Genomic DNA, 18,201 nt, shown 5'->3' on the forward strand with positions numbered 1-18,201 from the left:
CTTAGGTGACATAAAAGAGGAGTTAACAGGCTATCTGGAACAGTTGGAGGCTTGGAAAAAAGACCTGGTGTTAGAACTGGTTTGAGGAGATATTTAACTTTTCCTGATGGTGGGCATATGGGTAAAATCGAGCTGTAGCCCTGGGGAGGTGGGAAGCCTCCAGCATGGCCATTATATGGCCTGAGTTAGACACGGATCCTCCTTTTGCTGTGAGAAGTCCACTCTCCCTCCAAATAGCAGCGTGGGACAGGAGGATGTGACAAGCATATTTGGAGTCTGTAGAGTTAGTGGCTAGGAGGAGAAGTCGGAGAGCTGCTGACATGTCTGGGAGAAGGCAAATGTGTGGAGCAAAAGAAATGGATGCTCCTACCTTAGCTAGGAGATCCCTCCCCATTAAAGGTACAGGGCAGTTTGGCACCACTAAGAATGTGTGTGTGAGAGGGATGCCTCTGAAAATACAATTAAGTGGCGGTGTCTGCTGAGGTAGATAAGGCTGTCCTCTGTACCCGACAATAAAGGAGGTGGCATCCCAAAACTCCCAGGACTGAGTCAATGGCTCTGGTGTCCAGAAGGAAAGAAACAGATCGTTTCCCTGCTGCGTTCTGGGTTCCCTGCCATGTCTATAGCCAAGCCTAGGTCTGTTGGAGGTCTTAGCTTGATGTACCCATGCATCTTGGTGCCTGGGGGCAGTCAGCTGACTGTCTTTCTAGGCGGCACTTTTAACAAGGCTGTTGATGGCCTGACAGGGCATTCGCTAGCCCGTGGCCTTTTCCTCACTTAAAACAGGGACCCAACAGCTTTTGGAAGTCAGCGAGTGCCAGTACTTGGCAATTTTGTTTTCGGGCTTTTATCTTTTTCCTGGCACACCTTAAATGCCACAGATGACTCTTTTGCCCATGGGGTCAGGAGCCTTGCTCTCCAGATGCTTAAGTTTTAGTCGGGGAGGTCTGGGGAACAAGAGACAGATTTTTGTATTTATCCTGAACTATTTACTGGTTTTAGGGCAGCCTTACGGAGGCCTGTCAGGAGACAGGTAATAAATCTATCTCTGGCTAGACAGCCACTCTGGGTGTTGTAGTCCCAGTGTGGCTCCCAGTCAGGAACCGCCTCAGCTCCTGGGGGGTGTGAAAGGTTAGTTTGATGAATTTCGTCTGCATGAGTCTTAGCCTGCTCCCATACACACCTGAGCTCCTCAGGAAGTCATGAAAGGTGAGACTATAAGATTGAGTTATATATTGAAACTGTTTAATAAAGGAAGCAGAATTAGACGTATAAGAACCCAGCTTACTTTCTATCTGAGAGAGTTCTGTTAGAGAGAGAGGATGGAACATGAATTTTAATTATTGGTTCCTTAGCAAGATCTAGAGTCAGAGATTCCGGAGTCAGAGAATCCTCTGGTTTACGTACAGCTAGGAGCATATGAGCAGGAGAGAAGGAAATGAGAAGAGACAGTTTAGCGTTGAGAAAGAAGAAAGCAACTCTTTCCATTTGCCTGAACGCTGACAGTAATTGGATAGCTCCCGCAAAATATCGGGATCCAAGGAGTTGCTCGGGGGCCCTTTTTTGTTATTTTTTAAAGCATACTTTGGCCAGTTTTTTGAACATAGACGAGTTAGCTTAGAAATCTTTATGTAAGGCATTAAACTGAGAGGTTTTAAAGCTTCAACAAGACAGCCTAACGGAGAGGAAGGACTAACAGGGTTGGAAGCCTGGTTTCCCATGTCTGCAGCAGAGAGGCAGAAAAATAATAATAAAAAATAAAAAATAAACGTGATCCAGAGCCAAGACCTCAGGCGTCCCCAAGGTCAAGGGCGGATACCGGGCACAGCCTGCTTCTCCACTCGTCAGCCAGAAGCAGTGTCCCCCTCCACGGTGAGGGAAAGGATTCTCCGAGAATCCGGACGGCCTTTGCCCCTCCGTCGAGGGGATGATCCTGTCGACCCTACGTGGCTCCCAGGACGCACCATGACGGTGGTTCCAACGCGAGAAATATCTCAGGCTGCAGACATGGGAGACGGCTAGAAAAGTTAGGCCTGCGATAGGGGCCGACCGTAGCCAATGAAGACCATGGTCAGGGGTTCTCCCGGTCTCAAGAATACGTATGAGGCGCCGGACGATCAACGGTCGTTCTCACAGATTCAGGAAACCGTTTAATCTGGCCGAAAAATGGGGGATCTCACCAATCGAAGAAAGCGGTGTTGGATGCAATTTGGATGCGGTTCAGGCGAATGGAGAGCGGTCTGTTGCGTACGGAGCAGATTCCCCGGTTCGCGGGCTTCCAGGCGCAGGGCGCCCAGAAGTGCCCGCTCGGTTTCGGCACCAAAATCCGAGTCACGGCACCAAAATGTTAGTTATTTAGCTACGTTGTGTTTTTACCCTGTAAGACAGAATCCGCTTATAAGAGTTTATTAGAGATAAAGGGATAGAGAGTGCGCAGGCCTGTGGGAGAGACACGTGCGTGGAGAAGAAGAAGAAGCCTGAGTGCTTTTAAGAACCTTTTAAACTTCTTCTTTTTTTTTTTTTTACATTTTGACTCTGATGAGTCTGTAAAATTTTGTAAATATTCTTGAATTTGTGGTATTTGGTTCCTCCCTAATTCCCTCTTTGGTCATGTCTAACCTGCTGGTTACAACATCATTTGGAATTTGTTTTTTTGTTTGTTTGTTTTATTTTTTAAAAGATTTATTTATTTATTACATATACAGTGTTCTGCCTGCATGTGTCCCTTCAGGACAGAAGAGGGCACTAGATATCATTACAGATGGTTGTAAGCCACCATGTGGTTGCTGGGAATTGAACTCAGGACCTCTGGAAGAACAGCCGGTGCTCTTAACTGCTGAGCCATCTCTCCAGCCCCTATTTGTTTTAATTTGGGAACACAACTTTGGTTGGTCTGAAACTTAGCATATAGACTAGGCAGGCCTCAAACTTGGAGTAACACCCTGCCTCTGCCTCCAAGTGCTGGGATTACAAGTGTGTGACATTTGATAATAATTGTATGTTTTTATTCTGAAATGCCTGGTAGATTATTTTCATTACTATTACTGTCATTACCACTTAGTGAAATTTCCTCTTGTTTTTACAATAGTTCCCAGCATGAGTTTATCCATTTACATACAATAACACCTTTTTTCTGTGCCAGATGACAGGTAAGCTCTGGTGGTCTGTGTTTGAGAGTCCATATTCCTGTTGCCTTATTTTCTGCTGTGAACTATGTAGATGTGTATAGTGGTGTCCCATCAGCCCTGATATCATCTGTAAAAATTAGCTGCGGGGGAGGGTAGATGTGTTGTGGAATGACCTTTTTGTACACTGTGGGGATGTGTTACTCTGACTGGTTTAATAAAAAGCTGAACGGCCAGTAACGAGGCAGGATTTCTGGACAGAAAGGACACGGGGAGGAAGGAGGAGGACACCAGGAGACAGAGAACAAGCAAGACATGCAGGAGGAGAGGTCACAACCACAAGCCACACTGTACCACTTAGACGAATAGAAATGGGTTCATTTAAGTCATAAGAATGAGTTAGGAACTAGCCTAAGCTATAGGCCAAGCTTTCATAATTAATTAGTCTTTGTGTCATTTTTTGTGAGCTGGTGGCCCAAAAAGAAAAATCTGCCTATACAGATATAGTCTTCATTTTTTCTGGCCTTAGCCTTCTCCTTTTAAGGGGCAAACTGGCATTCACTTTGGGCGCCTTTGACCTCAGTGGGTAGACTCTAACATTCATGAAAACCCAAGTTCCCAATCAGGGCGACAGTTCCATGTCTGTGTGAGCCTAAACAAGAGACTCCCTGTCTCTGGATCTCAGTTTCTTCCTCTGCACATTGATAGTCGTGGCAGCTCCCTTCTCACCAGCTGTTGTAAGGATCTATATAAATTACCAGTTACTCTTATGTATCACATTATATTACCTCAAAGTTAGCTTAAAACAGTAGACAGGACGCGGTGGCACACATTGTGATCTCAGGACTCTGGAGGCAGAAGCAAGAAGATCACAGACTCGAAGCCAGTTTGAACTACTGACTTTGACTCTATCTGAAACACCCTAACAATAGACATTTCTGCGGGTCAGGAACAGAGAATGGCCTCTTAGTAGGTCTTGCTTGATCTTGGTCTGAGATTTGATTGGAGCTACAGGCTGACTTGCAGGAAAGCCCCCTTTCTTATGAGCCTGGGTGCACACAGCTCTCCCCACAGGGCTGATTACACGCCTTCATCAAATGGCAGCTGGCTGTCCCCAGTGTAGGTGCCCCTGGAGAGGGAGGCAGAAGCAAACCCAGAACGTCATGAATGCTGGGTAGGCAAGCACTTATTGCGAAGCTATATCCCAGCCCTATATATATCCCTCTCCTTCCATCCCTCCTTTCTTCTTTCCTCCTATTAGTCCCCACATTGTGCTTTTTTTTTTTTTTTTTTTAAAGACAGAGTCTGGACTAGGATGATGGCTCAGTAGTTAAGAGGGCTGATAGAAAAAGAATTCTGTTCTCAGCACCCACATTAGGCAACTCAACAACTGTTTGTGATTCCAATTTCAAGGGATCCTACTTCCTCTCTGGCCTCCGTGGGCACCTGTACACCTGTACACACACACACCTGTATACACACACATAAATAAATAAATAAATAAATAAATAAATAAATAAATAAATAAATAAATAAATAGCAAATCTTAAAAGAAAGAAAGACCAGATTTTTTTTTTTTTTTTTTTCATTTTTATTATTTTATAACACCATTCAGTTCAACATAATAGCCACAGAAACCCCTGTTCTCCCCCTCTCGCCCACCCCTCCCCCCAGCCCACCCCCCATTCCCACCTCCTCCAGATCAAGGTCTCCCCCGAGGACCGGGGTTGACCTGGTAGACTCGGTCCAGGCAGGTCCATTCCCCCCTCCCAGACCGAGCCAAGTGTCCCTGCATAAGTCCCAGGATTCAAACAGCCAACTCATGCAACGAGCCCAGGACCTGGCACCAATGCACAGCTGCCTCCCAAACAGATCAAGCCAACTGACTGTCTCACCCGTTCAGGTGGCCTGATCCAGTTGGGGGCCCCTCAGCCTTTGGTTCATAGATCCTGTGCTTCCATTCATTTGGTTATTTGTCCCGGTGCTTTATCCAACCTTGGCTTCAACAATTCTCGCTCATATAAATCCTCTTCTTACTCACTAATTAGACTCCCAGTGCTCCACCAGGGGACCAGCCGTGGATGTCTGCCTTCAGATTCCTCAGTCCTTGGATGGGGTTTATGGCACCACTATTTGGGTGTCTGGCCATCCCATCACCAGAGTAGGTCAGTTCCTGCCGTCTCGCGACCATTGCCAGCAGTCTTTTGAGGGGGTATCTTTGTGGATCTTCGTGGGCCTCCCTAGCTCTCTGCTTCCTCCCCTTCTCACCTTCTCATGTGGGAAAGACCAGATTTTACTATGCAGCCTTACCTGGCCAGGAACACACTATGTAGTTCAGTTAACCTCAAACTCATAGCAATCCTCCTGCCTCTCTCTGTTGGAATTACAGTCATATAATATCACATGTGGCTCTAATATACATATATATGCATGTGTTTTATATGCATATATTTTTATTGTTAGCCACACATTTTCTGCTCCTCTCATCAATAACAAATCTGTTTTTCTGCCTTCCAAAGTAGGCTGTGTGATATGCACAGTGTTTGTGTCAGACTTACACTTTCTTGTGTTTTGAAACCATAGACCACCACATGGCATGATGGCCGAGCCTATGAAGGATGCCGCAGGATTGATCAGTAACTACACAGAACCTGTATAAGATGTTGGCTGCAGCCAGGCGGTAGTGGCACATGCCTTTATTCACAGGACTCAGGAGGCAAAGCCAGGCAGATCTCTGTGAGTTGGAGGCCAGCCTGGTCTTACAGAGTGAGATCCAGGACAGGCACCAAAACTACACAGAGAAACCCTGTCTGGGGGGAAGGGGAGATGTTGGCTGCAGAATCATTCAGTGCTCACATACTTCCTTCAAGCTATTGCCAGGGAGAAGTCATAGGACCGTTCTAGGAGTGTGGGGAACAATTAGGCACACTTTCTAGAAGCTTAAGAAAGAGCTGTGGAAACAGCAGCTAATGCTGCCTGCAAGGTCCTGCTTGTTCTGAATGTGTTATTGGTGCTGGGAAGATGGCTCAGGGCTTAAAGTGTTTGTACTCATGTGAGGAATCTAATCCAGATCCTCAGAACCCACATAAATGCCTTGGAAGATAGAGACGGGATCTCAGAGCAAGCTGGCTGACAAGACTAGCCATATCAGGAAGATCAGGCTTTGCTTGAGACCCTCCTCAGCTAGGCCGTGGTGGTGCACACCTTTAATCCCAGCAACACCTGAGAGGCAGAAGCAGGTGGATCTCTGAATTCAAGGCCAGCCTGGTCTGCAGAGTGAGCTCCAGGACAGTCAGAGTTACACAGAGGAACTGTCTTCAAAAATTCAAAACCCGGCTGGAGAGATGGCTCAGTGGTTAAGAGCACTGGCTGTTCTTCCAGAGGACCTGAGTTCAATTCCCAGCACCCACATGGTGGCTCACAGCTACCTATAGTGGGATCTGATGCCCTCTCTGGCCTAAGGTTGTACATGACATGCATAGACATTAAATAAATAAATCTTTAAACAACAAAAACAAAAACCCAAAACCAAACAAAACAAAAAGAAATGAGAAAGAGACCCTCCTCAAGGAATAAAGTGGAAGAGTGATTAAGATGATTTAAGCCAGGCTGTGGTAGTGGCACATGCCTTTAATCCCAGCACTCAGGAGGCAGAGACAGGCAGATCTCTGTGAGTTCGAGGGCAGCCTGGTCTACAGAGCAATTTCCAGGACTACACAGAGAAACCTTGTCTTAAAAAGCCAAAAAAAAAAAAAAAAGGTATGATTCGTGATATCTACCTCCAGCCTCTGCATGCATGGGCACACCTATGCACATCACACACACACACACACACACACACACACACACACACACACACACACACACACACACAATTCTTTGCCTTCCCAGATGAAGAGGCTGAGGTATAGAATGGTTAGGAAATTTGTTGAGGGCCCAACAGCTAGTGTGTTCTGGATTTGGGGACTCGAGTACTGAGTTCTTAAGTACTACAATGCCACTTTTCTTTGTGAAATATGACACATGTGCCAGCCACCTCCATGGCAAGCAGCCAGGGACTGAAGGCATGAAGAAAGCAGGCATCCTGCCAGCGTCAGGATGACCAGTGTCAGGAGAGCCAGACTGACCTGCCCTAAAGCCACCCTGTTCACTGACCCATCTTTAGGCCAAGTGTATTACCTCCTGTTTAAGCCAGACCCCACTGCCACGCCCGCGCCTTGGACTGAGGACGGAACCCAGAACCCTGAGCGTGTTAGATGCGTGCTTACACCTGAGCTACACCCACCCTCAGCTTGGAAAGCCCCCCATGTGAGACCCGAGGTCTCCAGGAGGATTGGTGGGGGAATCTTATCACAAACCCCTTGGTTGGGGTTGAGATGGATCTGGGTTCCATGCTGGGGCCAGCGTTGAAGGCAGGGAAAATCCCCAAGGATGTTAGAAGGTAGAATTCTCTAATTCTCTGACATATGGAACTAATTCACAGTTCTCTTTTATTAGGCACCGAGTGAAAATCCATATTCAACCAAACATAAGTCAGCATACTGACTGTGGGCCTGGGTACGAAGAGTCCCCAGAACAGGGCCTGAGACTTTCTGTGTGGTCGTAGGACAGTGCCTATCTCGTCCTTTCCTCTCCAACAGTAATGCTCCAGTTAGAGGCCACCAGGGTGAAGGGACCCGGACCCTCATTCCCTGAGGCGGATGCTTCGCTGTTGGAGTTTCATCCTTTTGGCTTGACTCTTGGGCCAAGCCTTCAAGTTTCCCTGCCTGGGGGCCGGATTCAGGCAGCTCAATCCCAGCCTGGCCTGACTTGTGGTCCTGAGGCCTAGGGTGAGGCCTTTGATCTTTGGCACAGAGATGCTCCCTTTGTTTAAAGGTGCAAGATACAAGGCCCCTGGGGCGCAGATGAAGAGGGCTGTCCTGTGAACACTAGCCCGGAGAAGGCAACCTGGTATGAAACGTGCCCAGGGCAGACGGCACGGGAGCACGTGGCACTGTGGTAACTCAGCCAGCGACTTATTTTGCTCTCCCTAGCTTTTTGCTGTTCACAGCACCTAGAACAGGGCTCGGCACCCCGGGGAGCATCACCCCACAATGCCTGTGGGAGAGCATGGAATGCATGAGGCACAGTGGCTGTTTCTTCCTTCTGAAAGGCACTTAAGGTTTAGCTTGGCCCAAAGAGACAGGAGAAAGCATGGAAGTCCGGTACTCAATTCACGGCTTGTGGCTGAGGGGCCAGCAGGGTGGCCTTAGCCATACAGTCCCACCTCCTCTTCCTCAGCCTCCTCCAGCCCTGGCCCATCGGGGACCACCTGGTCAGTGTCCCAGCGGCCAGACTGTGGAGGGGAGACAAGGCTGTGGTCCTCCCTCAGCCAGGGATGCAGGAGGATGCTGGGGGCCACTAGTCTCTCTGAAGGCTCCTTGCGAAGGAGGCAGCGGATCAGGCAGCGGGCTGGGGCTGATAGACCCTCAGGTAGGGCGAAGGTCCCCCTGCGGATCTTGCCAAAGAGCAGGGCCGGCTCAGAGTCCTGGAAAGGGTAGTGGCCAGCAAGCATAGTGAAGAGCGCCACGCCCAGGCTCCAGACATCAGCTGCTCTGCCGGAGTAGGACGGCTGGGAGCTGAGTATCTCTGGTCCCACGTAGGCAGGGCATGCATGCTTGTCCCACAGCGAGTCATCTGGTCCAGTCATCACACAGGCATCGTCCAGGTTCTCCAGCACCAGCTTCGTCCTGGGTCACAGACAGAAAGCTCAGGTCTTACTCAGGTCCTCTGGAATAGCAGCCACTGAGGCATCTCTCCAGCCCCTGTCTTTGTTTTTTAACTGGGTCTTTTTTTTTTGGGGGGGGGGGGCTATTTTTTGGAGATAAGACTTCACTACAACTGGGTGGTGGTGGCACACGCCTTTAATCCCAGCATTCGGGAGGCAGAGGCAGGCAGATCTCTGTGAGTTCGAGGCCAGCCTGGTCTACAGAGTGAGATCCAGGACAGAATCCAAAGCTACACAGAGAAACCCTGTCTCGAAAAACCAAAAGATTTCACACATTGTCCTGGCTAGTGTCTAACTTACTGTGTCAACCTCCTGAGTGCTGGGGTTACAGAAGTGGGCCATCATGTTGAGCCTCAATGTCTTAATATTGGGGGGCGGGTTGGCTTGGTTTTGGCTTTGGTGGGTCATGGTCTCTCAATGTAGCCCTGGCTGTCCTGGAACTCACTATGTAGACCAGGCTGGCCTCGAACTCACAGAGATCTGCCTGCCCTCCACACCCAAGGGACTTCCATAACACTGAGTCAAATTTGTCAAAGAAACTGGAGAACTGGTCTGTGCGTGCTAAGTTAGGTCCCATGCCCTCCCCATTTCTTTTCAGTTTTTATTTTATTGTTGTAATTTTCAAATTGTGTGCTTTTGTGTGTAGTGTATGGGGGAGGCAGGGGCGTACCCATTCCGAGACCAGAGGTCAACTTTAAGTGTATTCCTTGATCTTTCTCCCACTTTTCTTTCTTTTTTGGTTTTTCGAGACAGGGTTTCTCTGTGTAACAGTCCTAGCTGTCCTGGACCAGGCTGGCCTCAAACTCACAGAGATCCGCCTGCCTCTGCCTCCCGAGTGCTGGGATTAAAGGCGTGTGCCACCACTGCCCAGCCTCTTTCTTTTTTAAAAAAAGATTTATTTATTAGTTTTTTTTTTTTTTTTTTTTTTTTTAATTCGAATGGGTGTTTTGCCTGTGTGTGTTTGGACACTATGAGCATGCAGTGGCCAGAAGAGGGTGTCAGATCCCCTGGACTTGGAGTTACAGATGGTTGTGAGCCACCATGTGGGTGCTGGGTACTGAACCTGGGTCCTCTGTTAGAGCAAAAGCACTTTAACCACTGAATCATCTCTCCAACCCTCCCTTCCCCCAACACACACCGTGTGTGTGTGTGTGTGTGTGTGTGTGTGTGTGTGTGTGTGTGTGTGTGTGTGTGTGACAGGATCTCACGATATAGCCCTGTGGAACTCACTATGTATGCTAGGCTGGCCTCCAGCACACAAGATCCACCTGTCTCTGCCTCTCCCAGGATTTAAAAGTGTGTGCTAGCATCCCCAGCTCTTCCATTATTTCTTATTTAACTTGAGATAGTCTGTCACTAAACCAGGAGCTCACCAATTGGAAAGACTAGCTGGCCAGAGATCTCTGGGGGTCTGCCTGTCTCTGCTCCTCACCCCCATGCCCAGTGTTAGGGTTACAGACTCCACACCACAGGCCACTGCCACTCAGTGCTGGGGATTTTTTTCCCGTCTCTTTTGCTGCCTAGGATGGAATCTTAGCCTTGCACATGCTGAGCACATCCTCTGCCACTGTGCTATGCCTGCCTAAGTTACTGTGCCCTCGTGGACCTGTTTCCCTACCATGGCCCACACTTCTCAAATGTGCCTCTGGGGTCACACTTACCTCTCACAGTTGCTGAAGACAAAGCGACACAGCTTGAGGTCGCGCAAGACAAGCCCGTGTTGGTGGCAGTGTGCCACGGCAGCAGCCATCTGCCGGAAAAGCGCCGTGGCCTCGGGCTCAGGGATGCCACGGCGGCTGCGCACCAGGCTGTGCAAGTCCCCGTGGGTCTTCTCGAAGAAGGCGTAGAGAAACTGAGAGCCCAGCAGGATGTCCACAGGACGGGCCACGTGCCGATGGGTAGGCAGCCTTGCATAGGGTGCCAGCACCGCCTGGGCCTCACAGGTCGGATACACCTGGGGACAGAGCCAGGAGTAAGCACAGCTAGCGACCTGGGAAGCCAGGCTGGCCTAGCAAAGCGGGAGAGCCAACCACTAGACACGTGAGCTACGTACACAGGGGGCCTTGCTTAGCAAGTCACTCATAGCCTGACATCCGCCGACTCTCCGCAGGCCACAGGTCAGGAGGTCTGGGGCCACAAGGCCAGCAAGTAGCACACGTGGGACTAGAACCTGTGCACCCACCTCAGCGCTCTAAACTGCCACCCTGTGTGCCCTTAGGCCTCAGAGGATTGAAACTAGGGTATAAACCAAATAGAGAAACACTCCCGGGGGCAGACCACCACCAAAGCCCCCCTCCCTGCCGGCCCAAGAACAGCCAGCTCAAGAGCCTGCCTGCAGCCCCTGCCCAGCTGACTGGACTCACAGCCTTGCCTGTTCACTTCCTGTCCACAGCGCAGCACCAGGGAGCCCACAGACCAGAGCTTCCCAAGGAACTCAGAAAGAGGCCAGAACCCAGAATATTTTGTTTTTTTCAATCTCAGAGATCAAATCCAGGGCCAGTCTTTGCTAGGCAAGTGTGAACTAGTATTTTGGAAGGGAGCACTTATTTTTAGAAAGTCTGGGTCTGCCGTGGAAGCACACTCTGGAGGCAGAGGCAGGTGGAACTCTGTGTCTGAGGCCAGCCTGATCTACAAAGTAAGTTCTGGGCTAGCCAGAGCTACACAGTGAAATTCTGCCAAAAAAAAAAAAAAAAAAAAAAAAAAAGGTGGACCTACAGGACTCAGAAGTGACCTAAATGACCCAAAAATACCCTTGGGAAAAAACTTCCCAAGTTGGGGGCATTTGGGAAATGCGCTGCGTTCGTGGACATTACGCACACACCTGGAAGGTGGGTCCACTATTCTGGAGAATGAAATTGAAGTTCAGAAAAGGGAAGTAATGACTTGTGTGAAGACACCACACTTGACCCTGTTGGAAGTTGGTTATTGCAGCGCTGATACAACGCTTCATTGCTTTTGACTTTGAACTCATGCATGCTGACTAATATATTTAATCTATGAAAAACGTAAAGCATGTGATCTTTAAAGAAACGTGGCGGGTGGGGGGCTGGAGAGAGCACTGGCTTGTGGCGGCTCCTGCTGAGCTGCACCTGGCCTGGCTCCGGAGAGCAGCACCCAGCCCCAATCCATCTTTTGTTTAGCAGACACCTTTTGTTTCCCTTGTTGCCCTCTGTGTGAATCCTGTCCGGAGTTTCCCAAGGATACAAAGGCCTATGCAAACTTGGTTCAGGAACCCTGGAAAACCGTGGTACCTGAGAAATTGAGGAATTTGCACTTGGCATTGCATTGTTGGGAGCCCCTTCCAGGTTGTTTTGAGCATATGGAAATTAACTGGCTAAACTGTATTGGAGAGAAATAAAACTGCCCTAGGCGAAGGGATAGCGCTTCAGTCCTTCGAGGCTGGACCCCCCTGCAGCCATGAAAGGCTAGATTCATTCTTAAGATGCCTCTGAATCTTCATTCCACGGAACCGCGTGAATCCACACACCCGTGCCACGACCACTCAGCTACACTGACTGCTCTTCTAGAGGACCCAGGTTCAATTCCCGGCACCCACATGGAAACTCACAACTGTCTCTTAACCCCAGTTCCAGGGGATCCAGACATACACACAAGCAAAACACCCATACACATAAAATAATAAAAAATAATTAAAATAGCCGGGCGGTGGTGGCGCACGCCTTTAATCCCAGCACTCGGGAGGCAGAGCCAGGCGGATCTCTGTGAGTTCGAGGCCAGCCTGGGCTACCAAGTGAGTCCCAGGAAAGGCGCAAAGCTACACAGAGAAACCCTGTCTCGGAAAACCAAAAAAAAAAAAAAATAATAATTAAAATAATTAATAATAATTAAAAATAACTAAAAAGAAAAGCTAGGGTAGCAGGAGAATACACAGACTACTACTTTCTCCTCCAAAGCCTGGTCCTGCCTAGTACCTTTGCACCTCTTTATTTTTTCAGGGAGGGGGTAAGACATCTCTCATGTCTCCCTGGCTGCCCTAGAACTCACTATGTAGACCAGGCTGGCCTTGAACTCACAGAGACACACTTGCCTCTGCCTCTCAAGTGCTGTGATTATAGGTGTGTGTCACCACACTTGGCCCTATGTGCCTCCTGGACCTGCAGCCAGGACACTCTCTGCCTTTGGACCCTCCTCCCAATGCCTCCTTCAGCTTCTGACATGCACTGTCCTCTGGCATTGGCGAGGCCCTCCCGGACTTCCTTGTGTTCCCCTGCATCCCTTCCCCTCCTCTCTCTCCTCCTCCCTCCCCACTGGCACCAGCCTTCTGTCCATGATGCTCATCACGGCCTGTTCTCCTCTGGTGTGCACCTGTGGAGGCCGGAGAAAAACCTCCATTGGTGCCAGCCAATCTTTTCCTTAAGACTGATTTTTATTAATCCTGTCTGTCTGTCTGTCTGTCTGTGTATGCATATGTGCACAGGAGCCAGAAGCCCTGCATTTCCCTGGAGCTGGAGCTGTATAGGCAGTGGTGACCTGCCTCAAGGGATGCTAGGAACAGACCTCGGTCTCTGCAAGAGACTCTTAGCCAGGGCACCATGTCTCTAGCCCTTTTATTCATCCTCTCTCCCTCTCTCTACCTGAGGTAGAGTCTCTCACTAAACAGGCTGGCTGACCAGTGAGCTCTGGAGGTCCGCCGGTCTCCACCGTCTCAGTGCAGGATTACAAGTGTGCAACACCTCTCCCCCACCCCACCCCCACCCCTTTCTCTCCCAACACGGACTCTGGGGCTCACCAACTGAGCCCTCTCCCCCTAGCCCCACATGCTTTTTTTTTTTTTTTTTAATCTCTCCATGCCTCTCCCTAGAATGTCCTTTTGATAGCAGGAGCACTTGCATCTAGGTTTGTTTTGGTTTTGAAACAGGTTCTCGGTATGTAGCCCAGGCTTGCCTGAAATTTGAGGCAATCCTCCTGTCTCAGCCACTCCGGTGCTGGGATTACAGGCCTGTGCCACCACACCCTACTTGGGCCTGTTTTTTGGCCATAGCGGGTGCATTGCGTTGATGATGCTCTATGAAGTTTTGTTAGTTGAGGAACCCCTGAACCCCGCAATCCTCTGGGTCCCAGTCCTTTTGCAGGGTCCTGGGGTGTCGGAGGGGAGGGCTCACGGACCATACCTTGCAGGTGTACTTTGTGCCTGTGGGGCAGTGCAGCGCCCCGTAAGTGCGGCTGCCTTGCTCTTGTTCCAAAAGGACATAGGGCCCCAGCCGGGTGGCCGGGGTCACGGCAGGTGACAAGTCTGAGGCAGGAGGCGGGCTGGGGGGCAGCAGGCAGGGGCGCGGCCCGGGCTCAGGACCACCTCTCGCTCGTTTTAGGACTGGGCATTCGGAGTCAATGTTGTCATCGAACTCCAACGGTTTCTTCCTGCAGGGGACACCAGCAGCAGCAGCAGCCAGAGGGGTGGCTCGCATCTAGAGAGAAGGGAAGAAAGACTGTTTGGTAGCCCCTGTCTTCTCCGCTAGGACCCTCTGGACAGAGAAACATTACCCTGGGTTTTCCGAAGCTCACTAGGCAGGGTGCTCTCAAATGCAGGGACAGCTGGAGAAGGAAGGAACCCCAAGGAAAGGCTTAATAGCAATGCAATAAGGAAAGCCGGGCACAGGGACACACCCACGCACTGCCAGCAGCATCGGGGAGGCAGAGGCTGCATAATGAGCCGACTGCAACCGCTCAGGCCTAGGGCGCTCCCAGGCGTCGGAGTTAGAGAACGAGAAAGTGAGAGTGAGAGACAGAGAGAACGAAAGACAAAGAGAGAAAGAGAGAATATGAATGAGTATTCATAAATACGTCGGGGCTCCTAATATCCCTCTTGCCAGACTCAGGGAAACCCCCCCTTTGCACCTCCCCAACCGGTACCTTGTCCTAGGGTTCCTCGCGGGTCTCAGAACCGCCCGCGCGCGTACACGTGCCCCGCGGCCGGCTTCACCTAGCTGATCTCGGGGTCCCCGGCACCTTGGTGCCAGACCTCAGCCTCCGCAGATTCCGCAGTAGCGGCTTCCGCTGCTCAAGTGCGGCGGCACGGGACTTGGGCTCCCATCCCCGCCCGGCTGATGTAAACCTGAGCTAATCTGCGGCTGACGCCCTGCGGCCCTGGATTGCACCATCCACGACCCGCCCCTGTAGCCGAGCGCGCTCCGCCCGCGCCTTCGGGGCCACTCGCCCTCCCCCTTACCCTCCCCCATCCCCGCTTAGCCCCCTGAAGTAGTACCCGGGGCCACCAACTCCCCTTACCTTAGGACTTTACGCCTAGTTCCGCATATATGAAATGGGAATGAGATCCTAATGGAAAAGAAGAACAAACAGAGGCTGTTTACAAAATCGCGTCCCACCCTATTAAGCCCCTAGCTTGACCTGGGCAAGAAGCCCCACGCTCTGAATCCTGGGAACCTTCCCTCCGAGCAACCCTTTTAAGTGTGCGCGCAGCCCGGCTCTGGCTGGTGGTGCAGCTCGGAAAAGCCACTTAACGCCCCGGCTGGCTGGGGGTGTGGCTCTGTGAGCGCACTTTCCTACCACGCATGAAAGGCCCTGCTCTGTAACAAAGCCAAAAACAAGCCAAGAAAACACAGCTTCAGTTCCATTCTCCATAAAAGTGGATTTGGAACGGCGCTCACTTCCTAGAGTTCTGTGGGAGTTAGTAAGTTCGTGTACGCAAAACTCTTAGATCAGCTGGGTGTAATGCACACCTAGAACCTCAGTTACTCAGAAGCCTGAGGCAGGAGGATGGCCTGTTTGATGGTTTCGCTCTAGCTTGCCTGGAACTCACTCTGTAGACCAGGCTGATCGCGAACTCACAGAGATGCACCTGCCTCTGCCCCCAGTACTAGGACTAGAGACCTTCTTATCAAGATAAAAGAAATTTAAAAAAATAATAAAAATTAAAAAAAATAAATTTAAATTTTTTTTTAAAAAGATAAAAGAAATTTTTTTTTTTGGTTTTTCGAGACAGGGTTTCTCTTGTGTAGCTTTGCGCCTTTCCTGGAACTCACTTGGTAGCCCAGGCTGGCCTCGAACTCACAGAGATCCGCCTGCCTCTGCCTCCCGAGTGCTGGGATTAAAGGCGTGCGCCACCACCGCCCGGCCCAAGATAAAAGAAATTTAAGGGCAGAAGTGGGGGAAGGGAGGAGGGCTGTAGCTCAACCACAGAACATTTGCCTAGCATGCACTAGGCAGTGAGTTCAATTCCCAGTAACAACAAACGAAATGTAGAGCCGTTAGCACACCTTAAATCCCAGCAGACAGGAGGCAGAGGCAGGCAGAGCTCTGCCTGGTCTACAGCCAGCCTGGTCTACAGAGCGCGTTCTAGGACAGCCAGGGCTACAGACAGAGAAACCCTGCCTCAAAAAAAAAAAAAACAAAACAAAACAAAAATTGGGGCTGCAGAGATGGCTTAGTGATTAAGAGCATTGGCTACTCTTCCAGGTTCAATTCTCAGCACCCACATGGCTGCTCACACCAGTCTGTTACTCCAGTTCCAGGGGATCCGACACCCTCATATAGACATACACACAGGCAAAACACCAATGAACACAAAAGAAAAATAAAATAACAAAATAAACAACAATAACAACAAAAAACAACCCCAAAATGCAGAGTGGTGCGTGGCCCACGCAGGCACTCAGAAAACAGGATGGAGCCACTGGACACAGGAGGTGGACGGATATAACAGGATTCCAGGCACAGTTGAAGCTAGACATGGTGGTGACACCTACCCCACTCGGCCGCCCTGGCAAAGCCCCAAAGGCCCAGTGCTTCGGACACTCTAACTTACATCCTGACACTTGAGCTCATTCATATCAAAACAAAAGAAAAAAGGGGGAAAAATTCCTTCAGGAAGAGCTAGAGGGAGGCAGGGCCAGGACACCGTTGTTTCTCTAGTTCTGGAAGCCAGGGAATCAACTCTTGTATTTCTCTCTCCCAAACACACATACAGCGGAGGATTCTGGGATCTAATTTGATTCTGCCCACCCGGCAGCTGGGGAGGGATAAATGATCTCATTTTTAGACCCCAAGCGAGGTGGAAGAGGCCAGAGCTGTGAGAGACAGAGGTTGGGACGGCTGTCTTCTGTGTACCCATCTAGCACCAGGCCTGAGCGAGGTGTGCCTGCCACCGCACGCTCCCTGCTTGTTTGCGATGGATGCCAGGCCTGTTCAAAAGCTGTGGACTCAAGATAACTACACTGACTGCCCTAGGCTCCCAGATCTTATAAATAAAAAAACAAATAGTAACCACAGTCATTTAAAGTAGATCATAGTGCTGGGTGATGGCGGCACATGCCTCTAGTCCCAGCAGCACTCAGGAGGCAGAGGCAGGTGGGTCTCTAAATTTGAGGTCAGCCTGGTCTACAGAGTGAGTTTCAGGACAGCTAAGGCTACACAGTGAAACCTTGTCTCAAAACAAACAAACCAACAAACAAACAAAAAACCAAGCAAACAAAAACAACAACAAACTTTTTAAGATGGGATAATTGCCAGGAGTGGTGGTGTATACTTTTAATCAAAGTTATCCTCTGCTCCATTGCAAGTTTGAGGCCAGCCTGAGCAACATAGACCCTTGTTGTGGTTGAAGAAAAATGAAAAGAAATTCCCTTTATTCACCTATCATATTTAGTACAGCCTGGACATGTTATCTCAACAGACAGTTAACAAAACTGCCAGTAGCATTATACTAATATTACTAATTATTACACTAATACTAATATTCTCAGAATCTGGTTTTTTGCTTTAGTTTTTTTTATGTTTTGTATGGTTTGGGTTTGTTGTTGTTTTATTGAGACAGAGTTTTAGAGTGGAAGCTGGTCTTGAAGCTGATCCTCCTGCCTCTACCTCAAATGCTCTGAGGGCCAGTGTGTGCCATATGTCAGTTTATCGGGCTGCCAGGGCCTGCGCATGCTAAGTGAGCCCTCCGCCAACTGAGCTGCATTCCCAGCCTCAACTTTCTTTTTCCCCGTTTTTTGAGATAGGATATTTTTTTCCTTTTCCAAGGCAGGCTTTCTCTGTGTAACAGACCTGGCTATCCTGGAAGTACTCTGTAGACCAGGTTGGCCTCGAACTCACAGAGATCCACCTGTCTCTGCCTCCCGAGTGCTGAGATTGAAGGTGTGCGCCACCATCTCCTGGCTCTTGAGATAGGATCTTCCGTAACCTATGCTGGCTTCAAATTCACAATGCTGCCAAGGCTGGCCTGGAACTCTTGATCCTCCTGCTTACCTGCTGGGATTACAGACCTGTGCCACTACACTTGGCCTGATTCAAAGGCCTCCTTATGTAACCTAGGCTGGTGTCTATCTCTCCTGA

The 18,201-nt window shown here is 49.8% G+C and overlaps 1 protein-coding gene across 3 annotated transcripts; it reads right to left on the reverse strand.

Annotated features, from left to right (window-relative positions):
• Positions 1–7,590: 7,590 nt before the first annotated feature.
• On the reverse strand, positions 7,591–15,342 carry Trib3 (tribbles pseudokinase 3). Of its 3 annotated transcripts, none has more exons than XM_006985500.4 (4): positions 15,139–15,342; positions 14,025–14,318; positions 10,554–10,846; positions 7,591–8,854 (listed from the first exon to the last, which is right to left on the reverse strand). In XM_006985500.4, the coding sequence occupies exons 2-4, from the start codon at positions 14,316–14,318 to the stop codon at positions 8,374–8,376; spliced, it is 1,068 nt and encodes a 355-aa protein (XP_006985562.1). In that variant the 5' UTR covers positions 15,139–15,342; the 3' UTR covers positions 7,591–8,373. The 3 variants fall into 3 exon arrangements, with proteins under 3 accessions (XP_006985562.1, XP_015859435.1, XP_076426967.1); XM_016003949.3 differs by lacking the exon at positions 15,139–15,342 and adding an exon at positions 14,764–14,961; XM_076570852.1 differs by lacking the exon at positions 15,139–15,342 and adding an exon at positions 14,518–14,744.
• Between the last annotated feature and the right edge of the window lie 2,859 nt (positions 15,343–18,201).

The sequence above is a fragment of the Peromyscus maniculatus genome, chromosome 4 (assembly GCF_049852395.1).
Source record: "Peromyscus maniculatus bairdii isolate BWxNUB_F1_BW_parent chromosome 4, HU_Pman_BW_mat_3.1, whole genome shotgun sequence".
Lineage (NCBI taxonomy): Eukaryota > Metazoa > Chordata > Mammalia > Rodentia > Cricetidae > Peromyscus > Peromyscus maniculatus.

Excerpts from the sequence above, each read along its gene's own strand:
- Trib3 (XM_006985500.4), bottom strand. The coding sequence starts at position 14,318 with ATGCGAGCCACCCCTCTGGCTGCTGCTGCTGCTGGTGTCCCCTGCAGG. Across the intron at positions 10,847-14,024 it reads GCACAAAGTACACCTGCAAG|GTGTATCCGACCTGTGAGGC; the intron begins GTATGGTCCGTG and ends CTCTGTCCCCAG. Across the intron at positions 8,855-10,553 it reads GTCTTCAGCAACTGTGAGAG|GACGAAGCTGGTGCTGGAGA; the intron begins GTAAGTGTGACC and ends TCTGTGACCCAG.